This window comes from Equus quagga, chromosome 18, assembly GCF_021613505.1.
Source record: "Equus quagga isolate Etosha38 chromosome 18, UCLA_HA_Equagga_1.0, whole genome shotgun sequence".
Taxonomy (NCBI): Eukaryota; Metazoa; Chordata; class Mammalia; order Perissodactyla; family Equidae; genus Equus; species Equus quagga.
In genome coordinates, this window is record NC_060284.1 from 28,657,251 (window position 1) to 28,683,619 (window position 26,369).

Below are 26,369 nucleotides of genomic sequence, written 5' to 3' on the forward strand. Positions count from 1 at the left end.
AAGATGTTCCTCACAGGTTTCTGTTGCCTTCTGCTCATACATCTATTGTTGCTGTTATCTCCTTTTACTGTATTATCTGATTGTACTTCTTTTTACCCACTAGAGTATGACTTCCTTACAGGCAAAGACAGTATATTAGTTGTCTTTGTGTCCCAGATCTAGAGGTTGGCCCAGAGTAATGTTCAATAAGTATGCTTAATGGAAGAAGAGTCTTTCCTATTTCAAGAAGAGAAAACGGACAATGACTTTATTTACCACACTGAAACAGCTACTAACTTGGAATCATATCACTCATAGTCTGTAGAAAATGAACCACAAACTTTATTTCTTACATTCCAAAATTAATCAGATGGCCTAAAGGGCAACTTACCCAAGTTAAGCTTTTTTTCAACCCATGAAACTATGTTCTTAGTATATTTTGACCACGTTTTAGCATACGACAAAGCCAATTCCACAGAGTCAGTGTTCTTTAACAGCACGGTGTCTAGTTCTATAGGAGAAAAATTTCCTGAAAATAGAAATATCAAGGTATGGATATATTAAATATAACCACATAACTCTAAACAAAGAAGCAGTCACACAATCCTAAAATTTTCTTCAATGAAAACTGGTTTAAAAAAAAATACAAGTGTGGGGCTGCCCCAGTGGCATAGCGGTTAAGTTTGTAGGTTCGGATCCCGGGCGTGGACCTAGCACTGCTCATCAAGCCATGCAGTGGTGGCATCCCACATAAAATAGACAAAGACTGGCACAGATGTTAGCCCAGTGACAATCTTCCTCAAGCAAAAAGAGAAAGACTGGCAACAGATGTTAGCTCAGGGAAGGTCTTCCTCACACAAAAAAAAGAAATACAAGTGACAAATTTAAAGGGTCACCATTTAAACTTAAACTGGTTTCAAATTATAATGTATTTTTTATCTTAATGTGTATTTCTATTATTCATCAAGTTACAAGCCCTATGCAATTCTTCATCAGTCTCTATCATCTACTCTAACAGGTTGTTTTTCCTTAAGTTTGACATGTAAAACTTTACACACCATTTTATGTTAAAAATGAGTATTTTAGCTTACTAAGCAAGAAGTGATTAACTTCATCGAAAGTAACTGCAAAAAGTTTGACAAAACTTGTAAGTACTTCCAGCATTACCTTTTTCATTGGGTGAGTCCACTGATTCCACAGAAACATTTTCAAAAGACTTACAGCATGGAAGGAAACAGAGTTAAGATTAGAGCAGAAGACAACAGATCTTTGCTTCAGAAATTTTTCACTCTAATTTGTTACTCTGACATAATTCCTTCCAAGGAATTTCAAGTATTTAGAACTCAAAGGGCCTGAGAAGTCTGCTTAAATGCCAGAACATTTTATAAGAATTATACAGCTTTTTACAACAGCAGTTCTCAAGGTCTAAGAATGAATAACCTCATTGTTTACTAAAAGCATTAAGTTAACATTAGTGAATCCATTCAAAACTTTAAATTCCGCAGATCTCAAAAATATTAGTCAGGAAGTTACAGAAGCAATCTAAACAGATTGCTATCCAAAGAGCAGACAAAGCCCTGTCTCTTCCAGCCACCTTTTATCATTTTCTTTTATGACAAGCATTTCTCTGAAAGACTATTGGACAGTTTAGTGCAGAACTTTCTACAATGATGGAAATCTTCTGTATCTGCACTGTTCAGTACAGTAGCTATCAGCTACATGTAGCTATGTGAGCGTTTGAAAAGTGGCTAATGTAAATGAGGAGTAAATTTTTAATTGTACTTATTTTAATTAATTTAAATTTAAAGAGCTAGATGTAACAAGTGGCTACCTTACTAGACAGTACAGGAAAATATCAGATGCCAAAACTGTGAGATCTTAAACAAATGTCATCTATTCGGGGGGCAGCACAGAGTATGCAGGGATTCAGGGCAAAGCGGATCAGAGAACTGGAGTTTGAAGTCCAGCTCCAGCACTTAGTAGGGTCTGACACTGGGCTCACTTATTACTTAAGCTCACTTAACTGTGGTTTGCCCTTCTGTAAAATGGGGGTAAGAACACCACTTTCATAAGGCTATTTTTAGGATTAAGATGATGTAGGTTTACCACAGTGCATAGTACAAAATAAGGACTATTAAATAGACGGCAACTACTATTTTTAAAGATAATTTTCAAAACTCTTCATCAAACAAAGTAATTTTATTTTATTACCAGCATTATAGCATCAAGGACCTTTTTATTTCAATCTCTAGGGTAAATTAAAAATTGCAAAAAGGAAAACAAGGTGCAAAAGAAAAAAAGAAAGGAAAAAGTATTTTCCTACTAAGAATTAGTATATGGGTGCACAACAGAGGCACAGAAACAGGAAATATGATTCACATCTAAAATTTAAATTGTTCAGAGCCTTGTCACGCAGATATAATGTTTTATTCTATGTTCTGAATTAGCAGTAAGTTTGAAAAGATAAAACTGAGGAAAAATCAGAATAATAGTAAAATATTTAAAGATCTTAAAATTTGTCATCATTCTGATACGGTTTATACACTATCCTCCTTGATTCATCAATGGATGACTTCAGAAATAGTCACAATTTTTTCCCAATATTGTAGTACATATAACAAATGCATTAAATAATCATTCATATTTTGTATCATTTTAAGAAAGACCTGAAGTTTTTATATTATTTTGATATAACACAAGTATTTGGCACATTTCAAATATTTGTTGAAATCCTTTGTAGATTTGATCATCCTTAACAGGAAATGATTGACATATGTCCCTAACACCGTTTGTTTAAATATCCTCCTTCTGGTGAAAAAATTTTAGTCAAATGAAAATATTACTATTACTATAAAAATCTTTAAAGCAATATTCTACATCCATTCCTCATGTTCTATTATTTGATGCCATTTTTCTTCCAAGTGGGAATCAGAGCCCCAATCCTCTGACATACTTATAGGGATGCTCTTCGGGAGAATTAAGACCTATGGGCTTGTTAATAAGTATTTCATGGTAACAAACAAACGGTAGGATGTGTGAAAAGATTAACACCATCTTTACTTCTTGTATTATTTTTCTAAGTTTCCACCAGACTTTAAGATCTGCAACAACGTTAGGAAGGAAAAATGGTTAAGAATTCCTTACTAAAATTTTGGACCATATGACATAGAGACTCATTACATAAGACACTATAAAATTATCAAATACATTCTTTTAAAATGATAGTTTCACATAGAAAGTACAATTAAACTTTTGCTCTGGAAACTAATCATAAATTATCATATTTAAAATGAACGGATCTGTTTTGCTTGCTAAACTCAAAACCCATCAAACAGTACTACTGAGGTTAAGACTAGGAAATTACTGAAATACTCAGTTAACAATTTTAAAGTCTCTGCTCTCACACAGATTTGACCTACCTTACTTTCCCGAGAAACAGGCAGTCGCAGTAATGAATCATTGCCTACATCTCCCATAAGGAAGTTTGTCAGGCTACCCAGGGATTTAAAAAAAAGCAATAGAAATAAAAAGACAAGTTGTTACACTGCTCTGTCATAGGCTTTACATTCAACACATAATCTAGAACCAATTTTTTTCTAGTAAGACCCTTAGAAATAAACTCCTAGGAATCTATTCACATAAACCACAGCCACTTGCAAATGGAAGCTGCTTCTAAACAGCTATCAAGACACCTCCAAATACAGTAATCAAAGAACATAGAATGTAGCTTTGCCAAAGCTGTGATAATATTTTATATTGGTTAATACTTTACTTTTCATGTATCTACTCAATTATAGGACATACCCTCACTGAAAGACCTAGGCCCAAATTTCTCTAAATGACAGTCCTCTACTTACATATTCCCAAAGGTAACGGCCAAGGTTTCAATGGAAGAAAACACTTCTCTGAAGAGATCGTTTTTGTTTTCTTCATTAACTTCTGTGAAGTTCACGGCTATAGAGAAAGGTTGGTTACAATAAATGAGGGTGAAAATATCTTAAACTACATTTATACAAAGTCATTTAATCCCTTAAAAACCCACCATTACTTCTAGAAGCATTAGAAGATTCAGAAAACTGAAAAGCCGAATACACAAAACAGACATGATGTTCAAATTCTTCATTAAAGAAATCATACAAAAGAATTAGCTTGCATAAAAGTAGCTGGCATTCCAAACTGACTACTCCACGCATTACATAATTCGACACATCTAAAAAATGAGTCGGTGTGAAATCAATCGGTGTTGGACTCACACAGTCCCTGTCACACCAGACCTCTCTCACTAAGAGTGCACCGCGCTATTTTCTCTTGCTTCTTGCTTCATGGCATTTTTTAAAACAGCTAAACACACTATGGCTCTCTTAAGTCAATATGAAGTACAATTTCTCTAGGAATTACCAATAATTGAAGTCATATATACATTCGACATAGCATAAAATCTATAATATAGAGCCTAACACATAAAAAACACCCAATGCTTAAAAAATTTAAATTCTTATTTATTTATAGCCTATTTCCTACAGGTTCTTGGGCTCTGAGGTCCATGTTAATTGATATATAGCTGTCTTTTGTTTACCATAGGGATATTCTAACATTTTGTGTTTTGTTAAAACAAATTGTGAAACATAACTGAAAAAGGTTTCTTACTATAACTTCTTCTGCATGCATCTTTGTTAAAAGCCCAGATACAATTTACCGAGACAAAATCTGAAGGTGGAATTGGCAATTTTTTTAAAGTAACCTATTCTACTCAGGATGAGTGTAAGGAGCAACTGGCTCCCTGTATCTACCCTCCCCAGGATCCCTGCCAATAAAGGGAAGGTAGAGAAACCTGGTGGTGAGGAAGCCATCCTTTGCTTTAACAGAGTTGTTCTTAAGCTTAGCGGAAGATCAGAATTACCTACAGAGTTTTAAACACAGTCCGGGTCCCACCACCAAATTTCAGATTTCACAGGTCTGGGGAAGCACAGATCTTTGTTCAAAACCTCTCCCAGGGATTCTAATGTGTAACTAGGGCTGAAAATGCTGGAAAGCAAGGATTCCTAAGCAAGGATGAATTAAACCTCAAGACTGTAAACCTCATGAAATTATAACCAAGATTTTACATGTATAAGCCTTTGTAGATGAGAGGAGCTAAGGTCTCTATCTTTCATCAGATTCTTCTTAGTATCCCTGATACAAACAAAAAGAAAAACTTAAGAACTATCGTAAATAATTAAAAAAATATTTTTGGACTTGTGCTCTGGCCATGACAGAAAAACAGGCTTACACTTCTGCCTGAAACAACTAAAAGAAACCCAGACAAAAATACATGAAACAACAGTTTTCAAGACATTGGCTATCAGGCAACACAGCACAGGAATCCTGACAGATAGACACAAACATGGTGAACTCTACCACTAACCCAGCTTACTGCCTAATATCACACAAAGTAGATTTCTGAGCCAAGGAAACTACCAGAGACAAAGAAGATCATTTTATAATGATGGAGGAGTCAATTCATCAAGAGGACATAACAATGCTATACATTTATGCACCTAATAACTTCAAAATGCATGAAGCAGAAACTAATAGAACTGTAATGAGAAACAGACAATTTCATAGTTATAGACAGAGATTTCAATGCCCCTCTCCCAATAAGTGACAGAACATGTGGATGGAAAATTGGTACAGCTATGAAAGACTTCAACAATACTATCTGCCACCTTGACCAGACAGACATTTATAGAACACTCCACCCAATAACAGCAAAACACAAGTTCTTTTCAAATGCACACTGAATATTTACCAAGATAGACCATATTATGGGTCATAAAACAAGTCTGAATGGGTTTAAAAGGATTCAAATCAGGCAAAATATGTTCTGTAACTAAATGGAATTAAATTAGAAATGACAAAGATCTCTGGAAAATCCCCAAATATTAGGAAACTAAATTAACACACTTCTAAATTAACTCACAGGTCGAAGAAGAAAAAAGAGAAATTAGAAAGTATTTTGACCAGAATGAAAATGAAAACAACATACAAAAATTGGTGAAAGAGAGGTACAGGGGGCAGAGAAAGCAGGCAGTACAAAGGGGCATGAATGATCTGGATTATGACGGTTTCATAAGAGTATGCATGTCAAAATTAACCAAATTGTACACTATAAATACGTGCAGTTTATTGTATGTCAATTATACCTCAATAAAGCTATTTTAAAAATATCACTAGAAAGTAGACTTTAAATAGTAATTTATAATGTAATACCAGCCAAAATATAAAGCCTACTCATATTTCCTAACTTTAACCTATTTGACTTTAAAGAAAAAAATACTTTATAACACTACCCAAAATTCAATAATTATTCTTTCTTTCCTATGAATATACATTTTCATAGCATTAAACATGACTGGGAGATTAAAAAAAAAATAATCGTGAGCAGTAGAAAGACAGTTATTTGAATGACCTTCCTTCCTTATCTTCATCCCTACATGAATGAGGTGATACTCACCTAATGAAAATTCCTATTACTCCCCTGGCCTCCATTTTGAAAATCCTTTCTCTTTTCTGCTCCTGCTCAGTGTTTCAAAGAAGAGTTTTTGGCTCCCTTACGATAATAAATCTTCCCACTCTCCTGCATTCTCTCAAACCCTATACCACCATTGCGCCTTCCTCATAGCTTCACTGCCTCCCATTCACCTGACATTTTTCTTATGGTAGTAACATACCCAAATCTTTCTTATGTGAAAAAATTTTCATTTTACCATGTTTCTTTTTAAAGGTACCACCCAATCTAATTTAACATTTCTTTACTGCCAAACCTGTATCAACAGGTCTGACTTGACCAGGATTTGGCTTTTCATCCAATTTAATGGTTATTAAGGGTTGGAATACTTTTCCTGTAAAGTGCTAAATAGTAAATATTTAAGACTTAGGCGATATGGTTTGTTGCAACTATTCAACTCTGCCTAAAGGAGCCATACATACACGAATGAGATATGATGACAGATAAATAAGACTGGCTGTGTTCCAATAAAACTTTATTAACAAAAACAGGCAGCAGGTCAGATTTGGTCCACTGGTAGTTATTTTGATGACCCCTGGTTAAGCAAGGTTCTGAAGCCAGTCTGCCTAGGTTAAATCCTAACTGTCCCTTACTAGGTTAAGTAACTTACGTGCTCTGTGCCTCCGTTTCCTCATTTATAAAATGGAGATAATACGCATTCTGAGAATTGTTGTGAAGCTTAAATGAAGTCAAAACAGCGTGTTACACAGAAAAATGCTCAATAAATGTCAGTTATTATTTTCATTCAATTCCAGTGAAGAACACTGTCAACAATAACCTCCTACTAGCCAAACTTGGAGGTCTTTTTTCTTCTTTTTTTTGAGGAAGATTAGCCCTGAGCTAACTACTGCCAGTCCTCCTCTTTTTGCTGAGGAAGCCTGGCCCTGAGCTAACATCGTGCCCATCTTCCTCTACTTCATATATGGGATGCCTACCACAGCATGGCGTGCCAAGTGGTGCCATGTTCACACCTGGGATCCGAACTGGCGAACCCCAGGCCACCGAGAAGCAGAACGTGCGCACTTAACCACTGCGCCACCGGGCCGGCTCCTGTCTTTTTTCTTCTAAGTTCTCATCCTACTTGACCATTCTGCAACTCTACCACTTAATAATATGCAATCTTGGACAAACTTGTCTACCTCCCAGGTTTCTTATCTGCAAAATGGGAGCTGATGTAACAATAGTATTGACCTCAAAAATTTGCTGTGAGGATTAATGGGATAATCCATGTAAACAGCTTAGCAGTGTCTGGCATACAATAAGTACATCCTCAATAATGTCAGCTACTATTACTACAAATATTAACCGCTTCCTTCCATCTTGAACTATTCTGCTCTCTTAGAAGCAATGGGTTATAGCAAGCCAAGAGGTAAGGCTTCAGAGTTTCAGAGCTGAGTTCAGATTGGGCCTCTACCACATCCTGAGTTACTCTGGATGCATGACCTAACTTCAATCTCTTCACATGGAAAACGGATCAGTGTTGAAAGGAATGACAGGGAATAAACAGAAAGCGCGTAGGGCACAGGCTTGGTATCCGGTAACACGAGAGCAATCACGTTCTACACCTAACTGAAGAAGATGTGCACTTCACACAGTCGCTCCCACTGAGCCTGCAGTTCTCTTCTTGGCTTTCTTCTCTACACATTATCCCCAGAGAACCCCTTTCAGACCTTGAAGGGAATGAATCCTTAAACTGCCTGACTAGTTTTAGCCTCTGAGCTCCAGACCCACATTTCCCATAGTCTGTTGGATATACTCCTTCCCTGCTTCCCAGTCTTTACCCACCGGCGCTGCAGTCTCAGCCTGTGCTAAACTGAACTCTATGGTCCTTTCTGCTCTGCCCTCGGGCCTACACTTTTCCATACATTCCTTAGCTCATTAGCTTCACTTTCAAAAGGCCTCTAAAATATTTTTGTTCTTCCTTTCCATTCCCATTGCCACTGACTTAGTTCTAAAGGCCACATTTTGTCTCTAGTCTGGACTATTTAACCACCTGCTAATTGGTATTTACGTCTCCACTCTCTCCCCCCATTAGCCGTTCTTCAAAATCTCATCAATATTTTGCTGAAGGTTTAAATAACTGTTTCCCTTGGGGTCCCTATCAAGTCAAAACAAGAAGCACTAAGACACATTTAGTATCTCCTTAAGAAGAGCTGGATTCTCACTTTTCTTTTCTATTCTCTGTCATATTTTAAAAATGCTGGTCACAATCCACCAACTTGATGCCACAAATCAGAGCCCACGGTTTGAAAACCACTGAATTAAAAAATATAATGGAAGAAAATTTTCACCATTTTCATGGGAAAAAAATGCTTAGGGGAAAAAATTTTTAAAAGCTACAAGATTTACAAAATGAAAACTTTAAGTTGCTTCTGAGAAATACAAAAGACAACTTGAAGAAACGAAATGCATACTATATTCTCAGAAATGCTAAATATACATTCTCTTTAATTTATAAATTTAATCATAAATTAATTTATAAATTTATAAATATAACTCAATGTACCAATGGATATATTTTAGAACTAGACAAGCCATTTCAAAAATCCTGATAGAGGGCTGGCCCCATGGCCAAGTGGTTAACGTTCCGTGAGCTCTGCTTCAGCAGCCCAGGTTCACAGGTTCAGATCCCAGGTTTGGACTTAACTCTACTCATCAGCCATGCTGTGGAGACACCCCACATACAAAAAATAGAGGAAGACTGGCACAGACGTTAGCTCAGGGCTAGTCTTCCTCAAGCAAAAAAGAAAAAAAAGAGGAAGACTGGCACACACGTTAGCTCAGGGTGAATCTTCCTCACAAAAAAATAAATACTGATGGAAAAATAAAATCCTGAACAAGAAGAGTAATGGAAAGAGGTGCTATCTCTACAGATACTAAAACATATGCTAAAACTACAATAAAAACAGTGTGGTACTGGCACATGAACAAACAAATCAATGGGACAGAATAAGGTCCAGAAATAAATATATGTGACAATTTAGTGTATTTATGATAAAGATGGCACCTCAAAATCAGCAAGGAAAAGATGAATTATTTGATCAATTAGTTAGACATGTAGGTACTCTACAATGTATCAAAGACTTAAATTTAATAAATGACACCATGCAAACATTAGAAGAAAAAACACTTGAGTATGCTATTATAATCTCAGAGCAGGGCAGTCCTTCCTAAAACTAAGACCCAAAATCATACAAAAGATTGATCAACTTAAACTTGAAAATAAAATAAAACAAAATACCATAAGCAAATCAAAGGACAGAAAACAAACTAAAGAAAATCTGCAACTTATATCAAAGATTAAGGGCTAATTTCACTTATGCAGGGTTTTTACAACTCAATACTAACAACAAAGACCAACAAACAAGAAAAAATGAATAACAGGTCAATTCACATAAAAGAATGTACAAATGGCTCTGAAACATACGAAAAGCTATTCAACTGCACTCAAAATGAGGGAAATGCAAACCAAATCTACACTGAGATACCAATTTTTACTCTCAGACTGGATAACAAAGCTGGGTGAGCAGCTCTGTTGGCAAAGGTGCAGGAAATGAGCCTTGTCAGCACTGCTGTCAGGAGGGCCGAAACTCCGCAGAGCACATCTGGCAATATCAAAAATATAAATGCACGCGCCCTCTGACCCGGGAGCCACCCATCTAGGACTTTACAGGGCAAGTCACCGCGGCACTGTCTGTAACAGAAAAAAACTGGAAACAATCCAAACACCTATTAGTAGTGAACCGGTTAAATACGTTATAGTATATCAATGTAACGGATTACCATACAGCTTTGAAAAAAGTAACAAAAGAACAAGGAAATCCTTTATGTACAGATAACTGAGAACAATGAGTAAGGGGCAGAATGGGACATTTGCATAAAGAGGGGGGGTAAAAAAGGGAACATGTTGTTTTCGCTTGTATGTGCATAATACCTCTGTGAAAAGATAGACAAAAACTAATAGTTGTTGCTTATCTAGGGAAAGGAATGGATGGTTAAGAGTCTGAGGTAGAAAAAAACTTCACCGCTGAATACTTTTTTATATTATTTGCATTATAAACTGTGTGAATGAATTGCCTATTAAAAAAATTAAACTTTCAAAAGAGAAACAAATACAAGGCTTCTACAATTTTGGATGCATACCTAAAGCTTATTTTTCTTTTTTATTTGCCAATTTTTAAATAAACGGCAAAATACAGATCCTGAAAAACCTAAATAAATGGTCCTTTTAATTGATATTGCAAATAAGATTGACCAAAATCATTGAAAATAAATACCAAGTACATAGTAACTTGCTGAATGCCGAAACGTTTTTATCTACTTCAAAAATAAGTTGTATCTCTCTTACCACATTGCCAATATTTTGTCAGACTGAGCTTCCCGTTTAGAACAGGAGGAGACACAGGAAATACAAATCACTGCTAGAATGAATGGGGAAAAGCCACGGATTTCTCTTTTAAAGTCATTAAAAGGTAAATTCCACATTTAAGATAAAACATAAGAGGAGGCAACGATTGCAATTTTATTCCAATGCACTTGTCATGCCTAGGAAGTAAGACAGATTTCATGCATTCAAATCTGTTGTAGCACAAACAAGATTATACCTCCCTGACTCTAAAGTTATTCTGTATGTATTATTATTTTTTTTTTTAACAGTTTGGTAGATTTGCAAAATGCCCTTGACAGTTAAGGCCTCCAAAACAAGTCAGGTCAAATTTGTTTTTTAAATGTAATCACAGGGTTAGGACAAAATGATCTCCACCTTGCTGACAGCTTTGTGATCCTAATATACAAATAGTTCTTCTTTAAGGTTTTCTTTAAAACAGAAATTAAAATGTACCTTTAGAGGTTTTTGGAAAACATTAAAGTAGTATATGCAAGACCTTTAGACTGCTACGGAACAGACATTCAAAAATGCTTTCTACCTCCTCCTTGCCTTTCCAGGGTTTGAAAACTAAATTATCACTAAATGAAAAAATTAAGTAAGCTCTGATTCGACCTCAATTTTTCAGGTCATTGAATATTTCTCATTTGGGGTATCAATGATATTTTTAGATGGTCTCAACAATAAGAGTGGGGGGGTTATTTAAAAAGATAAATTTACACCAAAAACCCCACAATTTTTAAAGTTTGCTAGTCTCATGGAGTCCTACTGAGACAGAATAAGTTTCCCAATAACAAAGCAATCATTTTTTTCTTTCTTTTTTCTTTAAAAGGAACCATCTGAAATAGGCCAGAGCACTCTGTTGTTGTTGTTCTTTTTTTTAGTGAGGAAGATGGGCCCTGAGCTAACATCTATTGCCAATATTCCTCTTTTTTTTCCTCCCCAAAGCCCCAGTATATAGTGGTATATCCTAGTTGTAGGTCATTCTAGTTCCCCTATGTGGGACACGACCACAGCATGGCTTGATGAGCTGTGCGTAGGTCCACACCCAGGATCTGAACCGGCAAATCCTGGGCCGCCAAAGTGGAGTGCACGAACTTAACCACTCGACCACGGGGTTGACCCCAAAGTAATCTTTTAAATTTCATCCAACACAAAAGTAAAATTGTAACAAAAATCCCAAGGGTAAAGGGTAAAGTCATAGCGGGAAATAATATTCAAAAGATTGCTTTACCTCAAAGAAAACAAGATCTTCAAGGCAGCTGAGAAGCCTCTTCCTCAAGTCTGTTTCTGGAATGTGGACACCAACTACACACAGGCACACTCCTTCCCCAGGACATCCTGACTGCATACAATAGCCACTGACAACAATCGAATGAACCGTCGTCGCTATTTCCAACATGGAAATTTTACTATCTATAGACAAAAATTTCCCTATCTAAGTTAAGTTAAATGGCACTTATAAACAATCTATTTTAAAATAAATGTGGTTACTAAGCGACTTTTTAAAAGTCATAACAGAAGCTATCCATTTTTCCCATTTAAAACCATCTAAATTTTTTCTTTTAATGCTTGAAATACAGAAAAAAGAGAACTACACAAACACGATAAATCTATGTCCAAAAGTAGGCGAGGCGGTTCTTAAGTATACGGACTATATTTTACTGGCAGGGTTTTTTTTCCTTTTCCTGCCTCATCCCTGACACTTGCCCTTTGCCCTCTCTAGATAGGAGTGTGTTCACCAATTGCGTCATGTTCCTCACATCCAGAGTTCTTTTACAAGTGCCCTATGTCGCAGCCCCCAACCGCCCTCTAGCCCAGTTAATGTCCTCTCAACCTTTCAGACTTAGGACAGGTAATCCCTCTCCTCAAAGAAGCCTTTCCTTTCCTTACTCAATCCAAGGTGAGTAACTTTTTATAGTTACAATATTTGAATTCATACTACCCATCAGTGACATTTAACACTGACAATCATTTTTTCAAAGCCTGCACTTTTTAACTTCTATGAAATCTTTCTCCAGATCATCTCCCCACTTCTCAGCCGTTTCTCAGGTTCCTCCACCTTCTCTCTGTCCCCCTGATCTCATACTCAGTCCTCTATTTACTCTGCACATGAGTGGGTGTCGCCCTCTCCCATCTAGACATCAACTCTCAAGTCCACATCTTCAACACCAAACTTCAACCTAATCCCTGACATTCAACCTGTCCTGTATTTCCTCAAATCAACACCCAGCCCCTCTCCTGGAACAACCACAGTCCACTGGTACCATACCCCAGCTTCTGCCTTAGATGAGACTGTCGACCCTCATCTAGCGCAGTACCTCCAACAATCTGCCAACTGAACTCCTGCCTCCAGGCTCCTTCTTCTCAAATATTCCCTTCACCCTCATTCCTCCTTATATCCTGCAGCCCAGAATAAGAGATTCGAACACTCTTGGGTGGCAAACCATTTCATCAGAGGATAACATCCCAGTTCTTGATTCTTTTAGTATATATACACACAGACATAATATACACACACACGTAATAAACTTATTTTACAATTTTAGTTTCATTTTTTCACATTTTAAAATAAGGTCCCTTAATTGTCTTCTTTTTCTCCATTTGGTTCCCTCCTTTAAGTGGAGTCACTACAAATGACCATTTTCCAGCACCAATTGTCCTCACATAACAAAGACTTTTTGTACACTGATAACCTAAAGAGCATGAACTCTTCCAAAAACCTCAAGAATTTTAACTGTCTGTTGTTTATTTCAGTTAGTACTTTTAAAGTGTTTCTTCTCAAGAAAAGTTTTAACTAATTTTTTTTTTGATGAGGAAGACTGTCCCTCAACTAACATATGTGCCGATCTCCCTCCATTTTTTATGTGAGACACCACCGCAGCATGGCCCGATGAGTGGTGTGTACGTCCACGCCTGGGATCCGAACCAGCAATCCCCAGGCTGCCAAAGCAGAAGGCACGAACTTAACCACTATGCCACAGGGCTGGCCCCTACAGTTTTAATTTTTAAGAGAGTTTTAGATGTGACTTAGTGGGAATATTTAAATATCAAAGTACACACAACTCCTCCTGATCCACACGATACCAACGCTGTGAGAAGAGATGGCTCTATAGTCATGATGGAGCACAGTGTATCACTAGGATCCTTTTTGCCCATACCAACCCACTTGCAATATATCTTTCTTACCTTTCACTTTTGCAGTAAGCATTTCTGCAGCATTTTGAAGATCAACAGAATTGAGGTTCTGATGTTTATTCATTACAGACTTTAAAACACGGAGAAGTTCATCCAGACGTATATGAATGACTTCTTTAAAACAGTCTTAAAAAGGAAAAAAACTTTTTAAAATTTGTTTCCAAAACCAAGTTTCAGGAATCTGAACTATGAAAGACCATTTTGAACACATTTTAAGTAGAAGCAGTGGCTCCACAATTTTTGCCTACTGTATGTTCATTTTTATTTCCACCATTGCAGTTATATACAATTTATACAGCCTTCAAAAAATCCTTAATCATTTTAGTTCAGTTAGGATTTCAGAGGCTCTCACAGTTATGGTCAATTTAATACCACTCTTTTCAGTTTTCTCAGTAAATATGCTCTCCAAATTCCCCCTGAAGCAACTTTATAAGGTAAGTTTTTTCTGCCTTGTAGTTTTTACTAGAATGTTTTTTATAATACGTATGGTAACAAGAGTTAAAGCCCTACAATGTTTAACATATTAACTAAAATTAAAGAACACGTACATGTTAAGTTTCCATGTTAGAATTGATTCTTTGCATTAATGATCAGATATTGGAAGTCATTTACCCACAGACATATATATAAAGACCACCATTTGACCTGCCCATTTTTTAAACTGTGATATAATTTATTTATGATAAAATACACATATCTTTATATGGTTCAATGAATTTTTGTGTTTTTTAGAGAAATTGAATTAGTTGCCAATAATGAAAAATTGGAGCATCGCCTCGTTACAAAAATTCCAGATTTCTGCCTATTCTTGAAAAATCAAAATCTGGTTGTACCACATCCTCTTTGGCCACACACAGCTGAACAGAGCGGCCCTGCTCTCTTAGGTCTGAGTTCTTTCTCAGTCCCCACGTGTCTACTCTCATTTACACCAACCTTGGTCAGAGGGATGCAGACAGTGTTTTATAACCCCTGGAAATAAGGTGCATATAATTTATCATCCAAACAAACACACTCTAACAAGTGAAAAGGGGGGGGGGGGTGCTACTCATAGTCACACCAGCACAACAGGCATATTTCTGGATCACCATCCAGGAAAACCAGGAAGTATAATCATCCTAACCTTTAAAACCCTGAAGTAATCCCCAAAAGTATGAAAAGACAACTACCTTAAAACACGGTACTCTGATGTAATTTTCCTTTCCATAACCTTACCTGGCATTAGTGTTTAATAATAGTTAACATTTATTACGTGCTTCCTATGTGCTATTTATTGGTGCTGTCGAGTCAATTCCGACACCTAGTGACCCCGTATACAGCAGAGTGGAACCTGCTTGGTCATTTTGCACCATCTTCTCATCTTCCAATGCTCTATCAGACAATGATCCACTGCTATTCACAGGGTTTTCATGGCCAATTTTTTCAGAAGTAGGTAGCCAGGTTCTTCTTTCTCCTATGGGCTAGGCACTGTTAAAAGCACTTAAAGGATATTATCTCATTTAACTTTATCTACCTATTAGGTAGATAATTTTAAAATCTCCAATGTATGGATGAGAAAATGGAGTCACACAAGTTTAAAAAGTTATTAAGCCATGGGACCAAAGTTTGAACCCAGGGAGTATAATTCTAGAAGCCATGCTCTTAATACTATACTCCTTCCCTACTGAAATAGTTTAAAAAAACAAAAAACATTTTTAAAATACAGCGTTACTTTATAATTGTACAATTAATTTTTTCCAGAAATGTTAAAAGATAATCACTAGAAACAAAAACTGTCTTTAGGATAAAAAACAAAAACAAAAAATTCTATATCATCCATCAAATATTCCGTTCATTAGCAACATTATCAAGAGAGAGAAATATGTATAGTAAGAGCAGCAGGAAAGGAGGGGAGCTGGGTATATCGGGGCAAAGAGTATTTCAGGAAGAGGCAAAGAGGAATAGTTCAGGGAGTGACGGAAGCAGAGAGAACAGAGTGCCTTCAGGAGAAAATCTGACATCCATCCGACAAATTTCAATGACAGAAAAAGAAATACAGGAGAACAGGTGCTGGTGTAAGAAGTATCCTTGGAAAAGACTGGAGTTGATAAGAAAAAAGGCAAAGGAATTGCACATAAGTACTGTACTCTAGTTGATAAAGTATTCTCATTGAGGCTTCAGGTTAACAATTCTCATGCTGCCATACATCTATGCTGCAACTGAACAGTTGGGCAAATGGATGGTGGCAGCCATGTATCTCACTGTTAGACTGGAAATCTACAAATAAGCAGGGGGGGAAGCTATAATGATCGATGTGGTCACTGAGTTGGAGACTTCAGCAGGAATTCATGTTTAGCTTAATAGAGATACAGGAAGCCTTTAAAAACAGATATTGAAGTTGTTCCAAATCAAAATACTGTTATATGTTTTTCAATTTTCTTAGTTTTAATTCCTAACACAGTAAATAATAACCACACATAAACCAAAACTCTTCAGGATCCTCAATAAGTTTCAACAGTATAAGGGGTCCTGAGAATATCTGCTATAGTTTTTCTTATAAATCACTGCAAAACATTCCAATCACTGTCAACATAATGTTTTACCATTTGAAATTCTTTTTCCTTTTCCTTTTTTGCTGAGGAAAATTAGCCCTGAGCTAACATCTATGCCAATCTTCCTCCACTTTATATGTGGATCACCATCACTGCATGGCTGATGAGTGGTGAGTGGTGTAGGTCTGTGCTCGGGATCCAAACCCGTGAACCCAGGCCACCGAAGGGGAGTGCACCAAACTTAACCACTATGCCACAGAGCCGGCCCCTTGAACTTCTTTTTTTCCTACAAGGAAGACTTCATAAATAACAAAAAGTAGTAACTGAATTATTTAGTAAAAAATTTCATAAGTAGCTCAAATTACCCTATAAATAAGTCCAATTTCCTATGACTGAACACACTTCTGAAGCCTATAAATCAACAGAAATGAACACAACAGCTAAAAAAAGAAAACGTTAATTACAAAGATTCATAAACTTTCTATATATTTGAGTGGACGAGTCAACTACTAGGACATCAGCATCAGTATACCCTGATAATACTTCAGCTGGGACTTCATAAATTAGCAAGTCCTTAATTACATTTCATAAGCGGGAAAAAATGTTCCATTTTTACCAAATGTTCTTTTTCCTTATAAAATACGAAAGCTACTTCAACTTATCTTAATGAAGCAGAAACCCTCTCAAATGGAAAATACAACTGTAAAAAAAAAAGTTTTAAGGAGTTTAAGCAGCTCCTTCACCAACACTGAATGCCACCCCCTCCCCCCTTCCCCAAAAAGCAGCAGTGATGAGCAAAGCAAGTGAGGCAGTAACTGTTCTCCCCCAACACGGAGGAAAGACAGGCGGCTGACCACTGTGGTAGAAAACAACAGGTTTAGATCAAGAAACCTAGGTTCTGACGCTTGATCTGCCACTTCCTTGAAATGACCATATACGAACCTCAATTTCTGTGATCTCAGATCCAGCATCAGTAAAATGGAACTAATAAGAACACCTGTTGTAGCTACCTTACAGATTGCTGTGAATATCAAATAAATTAACAGAAAACTGCTTTACAGTCTTAACATATATAGCTATTATTCCTATTAAATCTGCAAGCCATTCAAACTGAATACCTTTGAAAACAGATCTGTCCCACAAAGAATTATATTAAATAACAAATAGACATAGCAAGGTCCCACAATATTTTGGCTAATGAAAAAGAGACATTTTTTTCATGTCTCTTTTCATTTTTTCAGGAAGGTTGTTTTATTTTTATTTTATATGTAAAATCTAAATTAGCAAATTACTTGGAAGTAAAACAATTAAGAATATATTTTATAAAAATATTTCTATACCTATCAAGTTAAATTATAGCATTTAATTTAGTCATATAACTAAAATCAAGATAATTTTTAAATTTTATAGTGGCCACAGTGTAAATACAATAAAATTTAATTTATACTGAAGGTATTATATATGTGAATATTATAATGTCCAGCCAAAGTCTTAACGCTAGTTATCCAGAAGAGTAAAACTCCTAATCCCAAGCAATGTTTGCTTGTGTATCTACCATCCCTGTAATATGGTAATCTGAATTTTAATTTATTGTTTGGCTCACTTGTGCCATTTATTTTCTCCTGCATTCATCTTATCAAGTGAAAACAGATTAGCCAGCTCCACTTTTTGGTTCTCATGCATTAACACAATACCACAGTGTTTACATTGCAAACACTTCATGGAAATGCTTAAGTAAATAAATGAAAAAACCATGGTATTTTCCTTGATTTAAAAAAACTGACAATAATTTTTAAAATCAGTCTTGTTAATTCAGCTTAACCTATCTGGGAAAGCAATGAAAACAACAAGGAGGAAAAAAGTTCCAGAACTTATCACTGGGAAACTCCCTTTTTTGCTGTAATGACTTGTGAATTTACAGGATAAAAGCAAAGCCTGAACAGCAGCTTTCTTTATCCAGCCACTTGGGGATTGTAAAAAATAATAACTGCTGACATTTTAAAACACTTTATTCTAAGAGCTTTACATATATGACCTCATTCAATCTTCAGAACAACCCAGTGAGGTGGGTACTATTATCTCCTTTTAACAGGTAGAAACTGAGGCACAGAGAAGATAAGTAACTTACCCAAGGGTATACACAATCAGCAAGTGGCAGAATGAGGATTCCATCTCAGGTGTTCTGGCTCTAGAACTTGCTCTCTTAATCACTATGACGTATCGACATGGTTCAACAAGTTACGGCTTAATGACAGGTACTGGGCAATCTGATTTAACAGGCTTTAACTTCCGATCACATATGCCAGTTACTACTATAAATGGTGTTAAATATGTAAACTATTCTAGGCAAGTGCAGAGGAGGAAAACAATCGCCTAAGAGCTGGCACAGGTGTAGTAAATGAGCTACCTGTATTTCACAGTTCATTCCTTAAAAATTCATTTCATGTCTTCTAGGCACTAAGCCATAACCCATTAACATTCACATTAACTTCTCCTAAGTGATATCCATTAGAAATCACTTCTAGAGAAGTTTACTTCTAAAAGAACACAGCAGGATGTATCTGAGACTAGCAACTTAATGTTTCTAATATTTCAGAAAATTTCTGGCACACTGTACAGGCTGAAAGTTAAGTAACAGTCATCAATGGTAAAATTAACACTCAATGAAATTTGTCTGAAATAAATTTATACATCTTCCTGTATATTCACCCTGGAAAAAAAACTGAGTTAATCCACAAGACATGATTTCAGTTAAGACTGAAAATTTATGCAGAATTTCCCTCTCAGAACAGAACATATTATTTAATGGCATTAAATTTTTTATTTAACTCCTTCCACTTAATAAAATTTGCTTTAGAAAGTTAACATACCTATTTTGACTACAGTTCTGTCAAATTTAGGACCTAGAATTCATCAGAAGCTATCACTTACGAGATCAGTTACGTTTTTACAAAATAAAAGTGATACACTCTTAAATTAGAAAGCATTTTTTTAAAACTAGAGAACTAGTTTATCTGAAACTGATGATAAAGTTTTATCTTCCTTTCTAGCTTATTTTAAAAACAAAACAGAACAGCAAGGTACACACTGCAACAGAAAACTTTTATTTAAAAAATAGTGATATTCAAAAAGCTACAAGAAATATTAGACTATCTGCTGATTTTCCTTCAAATGGCAGTGGACACTTCTAGGCACTGAGTACCAGAAAAATTAAGTAATTTGCACTGTTCTTCCTAGCCCAATTAAAAAGGCTTGCACTTTTCAAATTCCCAGATTTTGAGCTTCCCTGACTCGTGTCCCACTTGGGAATGAGGAGATCTGTCACAAAGCCAGAGTTTAAGATTACTGTATAAGCTCGAGGAACATATATGAATCCGGTATTTGGAATTCAAAACACATTATTCCTCAGTGGGACAACCATAAGTCTGAATTGGTACTTCTCCTGCAGATATACTAATCTGAAGTGTTATATTTAAACATGGAAGACATAAGTATAATTGAGTGCCTTCAGCATTTGAATACAAGAAGCAAAATTTGCCTCTGTAATTACTCATAATGCACCTTAATGACACTGGATAGAGATCTAAAACTTCAAGTTCCACGTCTGCTACTTGTGTAAGACCACAGGATAACCTGCTCCCAGAAATAAGCAGTGGATGGAGAATCAACAAACTCTATCACTTACCCTATCCAAGCAAGTGTTTTCACGGCCCTCTGATCTCCCACATTTAGCTCTCCATTTTCATTTGTAAAGAAAACCCTTAAAGACAAACTGCATACACATCTTAACCCTGCTGGGGGCACAGAGCTCTCTGGCAGACACTTACTCTTTGTAATCAGTTCCTCAACAACTACCGCAACATGAGCTTCACATTCTCACTCGGGAAATTTTCATCAACATCACACTTAACATACCTATCATAAAACTCATATTAAAAAAATCCTATAGACTAGTGGGAGGCACAAGGCCTCTAAAATTTGCACTATGTAGTTTGACATCAAATACCTAGCTGTCTTCTTCAGCTCTGAACTATCAATATTCAGAACAACATAGAATCTCCAACTCCAATCCAATTTTGAATCACAGAATTACAAAATTGATGGCAAGTGGTGCAAGCACCTCATTCCTAACACATTATCATATGACTTAAGCCATATTCCAAAACTAGTCAATAGCACAACTAAGCCTAGAACCTAGATCATGTAATGCTCTTTCCAGAGCTCTTTCTGCCATCCCTTACCACCAATTTAACAAAACTGTATAACGTGGCTGGAAACTGATCTGCTGATCCAAACCAAAGAAGGGCACGAAAGCTGCACACTCCACAGGCGGCTTAAGGAAGGGGATTGCAAATAGACCCCAAGAGTTCCTTTTTCTAGGTAAACTATTCTTAAATTTGCTCCATTACAAACTTTTTCTGGGTTTCCTTTTAATGCTATAGAAATCAAAAATAGCTCAAGAATTCATCTCTTCTTTTTTTTTATTAAAGATTGGCACCTGAGCTAACGACTGTTGCCAATCTTCTTTTTTTCTTCTTCTTCTCCCCAAAGCCCCCCAGTACATAGCTGTATAGTCTAGTTGTGAGTGCCTCTGGTTGCGCTATGCTGGCGCCACCTCAGCGTGGCCTGACAAGCAGCGCCATGTCCTCGCCCAGGATGCGAACTGGCAAAACCCTGGGCCGCCGAAGCGGAGCACTCGAACTTAACCACTCGGCCAGAGGGCTGGCTCCTCATCTAAATGTTCTTGAGATTGATAAAGGCCAAATGTCTACACCAGCACTGTCCAACAGAAATTTCTGTAATGATAGAAATTTTTGTATCTTCACGGTCCAAAATGGTAGCCACTAGCCACAGGTGTCTAAGTACTTATATGTGGCTACTGCAACTGAGAAGCTGAATTTTTAATTTTAATTAAATTTAAATAGCCACATATCTAGAGACTACCATATTGGAGAGTGCAGGTCTAGATAATCCCCATCAGAAAAAGAACTGGCTAATAAAATAATGAACACCGAGCAGCGTTTTTAGAGTACCTGCCATGGGCAGCAGCTGAGATAGCAGGAAAGAACACATCACTGTGCGTTCGTAACCTCTGGGTTCCAAATGAAGCCACCATTCCTCCGCAATAAGAGGTTAATGAAATCACATAATCTAAGTTATAAACACAACTCATCTGTAAAATGGGGCTAAAAGTACCTGCCTTTGTGAGGACTGTGTGATTAAAATAGTTTGCATCTAGAAGCACTCTGCAAAACGTAAAGCACTGTGAAGAATTATATATCATCTCTATAACTAGTTCAGGGAAAGAAAAATGTGTCTATAAAACAATCACAGAGCTATTCATTTAAGCCCAGCCTCAACAACGTGACTGAACCCCTGAAGCAATGGTCACATCACTGCCTCATGACAAGCAGATGAAGTATATAAAGAAAATGGTATTAGAATACTCCAAAAGATGACTTACTTGTACCCCTACATTCCATATTCCTAAAAGCTAACTGTTAGCTTTTTAACAGCTAAGTGACATGAATTAAAAGGTAATACATACTGGCAAAAATCTGACCTCCTTCCTCTTAAAAAGGCAAAAGACAAAATACTGGCAAGGCTCCTTCACTCCAAAAGAAAAACAGTGAAACAGCTCTTTGCTGCCTGGCCACAGTTGACAACTATGGTGGTCCTAAAGAACAGCACAAGTCCAGGGATCTTTCTCCACACCTGGAAGATAAAAGCATGGCCTATGCCTATAGGAACATATATGATAATACCACTTTAAATAGTTACAGAATTTTAAACTTTTTACCTGTTTTCCTGAAGATTATATCTCATGTGATTCTTGTAATAATTCTAAGTAAATAAGGAGTAGTCTGATATACTACAAAGCTGAAAATCATCATCAAAATTAAACAGAAGCACATGAATATTCCCATATGTGTATTCCTTTTATTCCTCTTATCTCAAGGGTAGTCCCCTTTGCTATCACATGCTTATTACCATTTTTCTCTTTTCTCACTTAGGATCAGCTTTCAATCCTCTTCCTTCCTAATCTCTGAATTGTCTAATCACAAATTAAAATTCATATAAAAAAACTGTGGAGATAAGAAGTGGTCCAACTTGTTTTAAATTACCATCATTTTAAATCTGTGAAACAAGGGATAAATATGTAAGATGAGAATTTTAAATGATATAAATCTCCTAAGGAAAACAATTAAAAACAAACAGACATCCTAACTAAAAATCTTACTTACATTAATAAAAAACATTTAAATTGCTATGTTAAATAAAATCAGATTTTACCCTAAATTGAGGTAAATGATTTGTCAAGTAATATATCATTTTAAATTTCATCTTAAAAATTAACCCAATTAACTGTACATCAAAAAGAATAACTTTCACTATATATAAATTAGAACACAAATTTAAAACAATTAACCTAGTCAAGAACAAGTCTTTACTACAAAGCTATGCTTCTTTAAATAAATGGGAGATGTGTCATTTTGGTAAGAAATCTGTTACCAGTATAATACTTAATATATTTAGAATATCTTTCCATAACAACAAGATAACTTTATTACCACTTTATCATCCATAATTAGACTTCAAAAGCAAGATATTTAAATGAACAGGAGTGTGACCAACTTCTTTTCTAAGAATATATCTGTAGTTTCAAAGGAATGATTTATGTGATTGTCGTTTTAAGGAAAATTCAAATATTGAAATTTTGATACTACAATTCAAGTCCAGTTGTTTTGGGCATTTTAACCTGAAAATGACAGTAGGTTAGAAATAAACTCTTAAAAGAAGCATTTAGTACAAGATGTGACTTTTGTTTCTGTTTTTCAGAATGTATATCAGAAAATGAATATTTAACATATACATAGAAAATATTTATTGAAATCTTTATAAACATCTATGAAGCCCCAAGAGGTCTCATATAAGTAACACTAGGCATCTTCATTTTCTACATCCAGACATACCACTATGAATATGGAAATGAACTGCTACTTATCACAAAATAGGAGCTGTGTCTTTATTAATTACCACTGCCATCAAATTTAGATACAAAAGAGGCACAAAAAGTTGAAAAACTTAGGAACTAAGATCAAGTCAGGGAGTGCAAATGTACATTGTCCTTTAATTCCAGAGAATCAAGTCTGGTGCTCCATTACCCATTTCTAACTAGACAGAAAATAAATTCTGTGATTATCCCTTAACCAAAAGAGAATTAAGTTCGATTTTTGAGAAAAAAAAAATTCACTCAAATGCAGTGATTTTAGATTAAGTTTTAGGAACAATACAGAAAACAGAATCAAGGTAGGAGTGTCAACAATGTAAATTATAAACATCAGTCAGCTTATTAAAGACCAATCAATGCACTGTGTTACCATTAACAAGAAGTTTAAAATTCCAACGCTCTAGACTTTCCTGTGTCAGATGGGCACAGCTAGGAACCTAAGACTGATTTTAGTGTTTTGTATTCTTGTTCCCTCACACTTACCAAAGTTTCTATTATGTATTGTACCATACATATCTGACTGTAAAATAGTTTACACTGTAAACATCAAACATTTGGCCAAAAAAACAAGCCCTAAAATTACTAAAGCAGAATACCTTGTTCCTACCACTGTGTACACACTTATCTGTAGCTGGGCTGGCATTTAAAATTTCACAAACTATCCAGTAAGAATGATAACAGAAAAGAGTTGACAAACCTGAAAGAATGGCTTCTTTCAAATATAGTAACATATGGGAGAACTTCCTGATATCATTCACCAACTCCTTGACGTAATCCGGATCAAAAATGGAGTTGGAACTTATGGACTTGAGCCCCATTTCAGAAGTCGTAACATCAGTAGAGAGCTGGCCTGGTCCCAAAACACGTTTTTTCTTTGTCTTTTTCTGTTTGTGAGCAATCATCCTTTCATATCATGGTCAGAAAAACTGAAATCCTTAAGGGGCAAGAAACAAAAGAGAAAGAGAAACACAAACACTACATCAACCAGGGGCAACATTACACTAGGTTTTCACAAATAGCCCACAGCCCACCTCAGTATTCTATTAAAAACAACAACAAACACTGCACTACTAACAGTAGCAGCTCCCATTTATTGAGTGCTAGTATTCTTGACAACTCTATGACATGCAAACGACTATTCTCTTCATTTCACAAGGAAGGCACATGAGGATTGGAGGTTAAATAACTTGTCTAAGCTCTCAGCTGATAAAGGATGTACTGGTACTTAAACCCAGATCTGCCTTGTCGCCAAAATCCACGCTCTTAATAACTTCCTCTTAACTCCTAAGGTACAGAACTTTTTTAATTGTAAAGTTGTTCTGAATTGTCACTTAGTGAAAGGACATATTCTCCCTCCATGATATCATCTTCAAAAACAAAGATGAAAAATGAGCTTTGAAAAAAGAAAGACCTGTTTTCAAATTACTCCCCCATCACTTTCTGTGTGTGACCTGACAGGCTGTTGATCATCTCTTCAATTTGGTGTGCTCTTTACATTTAAAAAAATGGGAATAACATCCGGACAACACCTACCTCACGAGATTATTGTTAGCATTAGATGAGACAATGATATAGAAGTGTCCAGCAAATAAAAGAGGTTGAATTAAAGCTAGCTCTCATAAATAACACGCACACATCCATTCTGGGTTACCAAGTTTCAACAAGAATATTTCTTTGTTGAAAACAAGTTCTAAGGCTCTCCATTAAGCTGCCATACCCTGATTGGTGAACAAATAAATGTATGATTACCAGAGCAATATTTTTGGTAATTTCAGGATGGTATAGTTAAAAACACAATCTTTTGGAATGAGAAAGATTTAGATTTGAATCTTGGCTGAATACTTTCTAAACTCATAACCCATACAATTTGCTTACAGGCTTGTGTGAGGATTAAAAGGGAACATAAAATTAAGGCTTCATTTATTAAAACACCTAATCCCGGCACACATTTGCAACTCGAGAAAATCTCAATTTGTTTTTTCTTCATCCTCACGTTTTACTTTTCCAGAATTAAAAGTCCTAATTTTGTTTGCATCTCTTGAAACCAAAAAGGAAATGATTGGAGGAATTAAAGTAGCTCAAGCATTATCATTAAAACATTTTTCAAATATTTTGCCTTGAACATTTGGATACTTTCAAGTGGTAGAATTACTAAGGACTTTTGGGAAATTTACAACAGAAAGTTTTAGGTAACATTCATTTCCAGGTCACGTGTAAGATATATTGCTGTAGCATTTACTCTTTCCTATACCTCACCCAACTCTATAGATTTTTTCTTCCTATCTATAGCTCTTTAATCTATCTACTTCCATCTCTACTACAACGTTAGGTAAATTACCATCATTTCTTGTCTGAGCTACTGTTACTAATTTTCTAGTGATTTCTCCACATCCATTCTTGTCCCATTCCAAATGGAGTGAGTAGACTTTTCAAAGCATGAATCTCATCCTGTCATTTCTCTGTTCAAAACTCTTCCAAAAGACAAGTGAGAAGCTCTGGTACACTACAAGGCTCAACATGAGATCTGGCTCCTACCTACCCCTGCAATGTCATTTGGAGTCACAATTCTTTCTCAACACTACTGCCACACACACACCTCCTTCTCACTCTTCCAACAATATTTGTTTACCGTGATCCACAGTAGGAAATAATTTTACACCATGAGCCAGTATACACGTTAAGTATGTTATGTTTGTGTGTGGTGTGTGTGTAGGAATGCAT

At 36.0% G+C, this 26,369-nt stretch overlaps 1 protein-coding gene across 3 annotated transcripts in view; it reads right to left on the bottom strand.

Moving 5' to 3' along the window:
- Positions 1-26,369, bottom strand: part of ARHGAP29 (Rho GTPase activating protein 29) — a 71,651-nt gene that overhangs the window by 29,736 nt on the left and 15,546 nt on the right. For 2 of the 3 annotated variants that reach the window (XM_046645331.1, XM_046645330.1), the window contains exons 2-7: positions 24,346-24,582; positions 14,100-14,234; positions 3,837-3,933; positions 3,399-3,471; positions 1,147-1,195; positions 371-508 (exon numbers count right to left, since the gene is read on the bottom strand). In XM_046645331.1, the coding sequence (XP_046501287.1) occupies positions 371-508; positions 1,147-1,195; positions 3,399-3,471; positions 3,837-3,933; positions 14,100-14,234; positions 24,346-24,550 (697 nt within the window). In that variant the 5' untranslated portion in view covers positions 24,551-24,582. Of the gene's footprint in view, positions 1-370; positions 509-1,146; positions 1,196-3,398; positions 3,472-3,836; positions 3,934-14,099; positions 14,235-22,184; positions 22,352-24,345; positions 24,583-26,369 lie in introns of those variants that run through there. The other variant, XM_046645332.1, reaches the window with a different exon arrangement.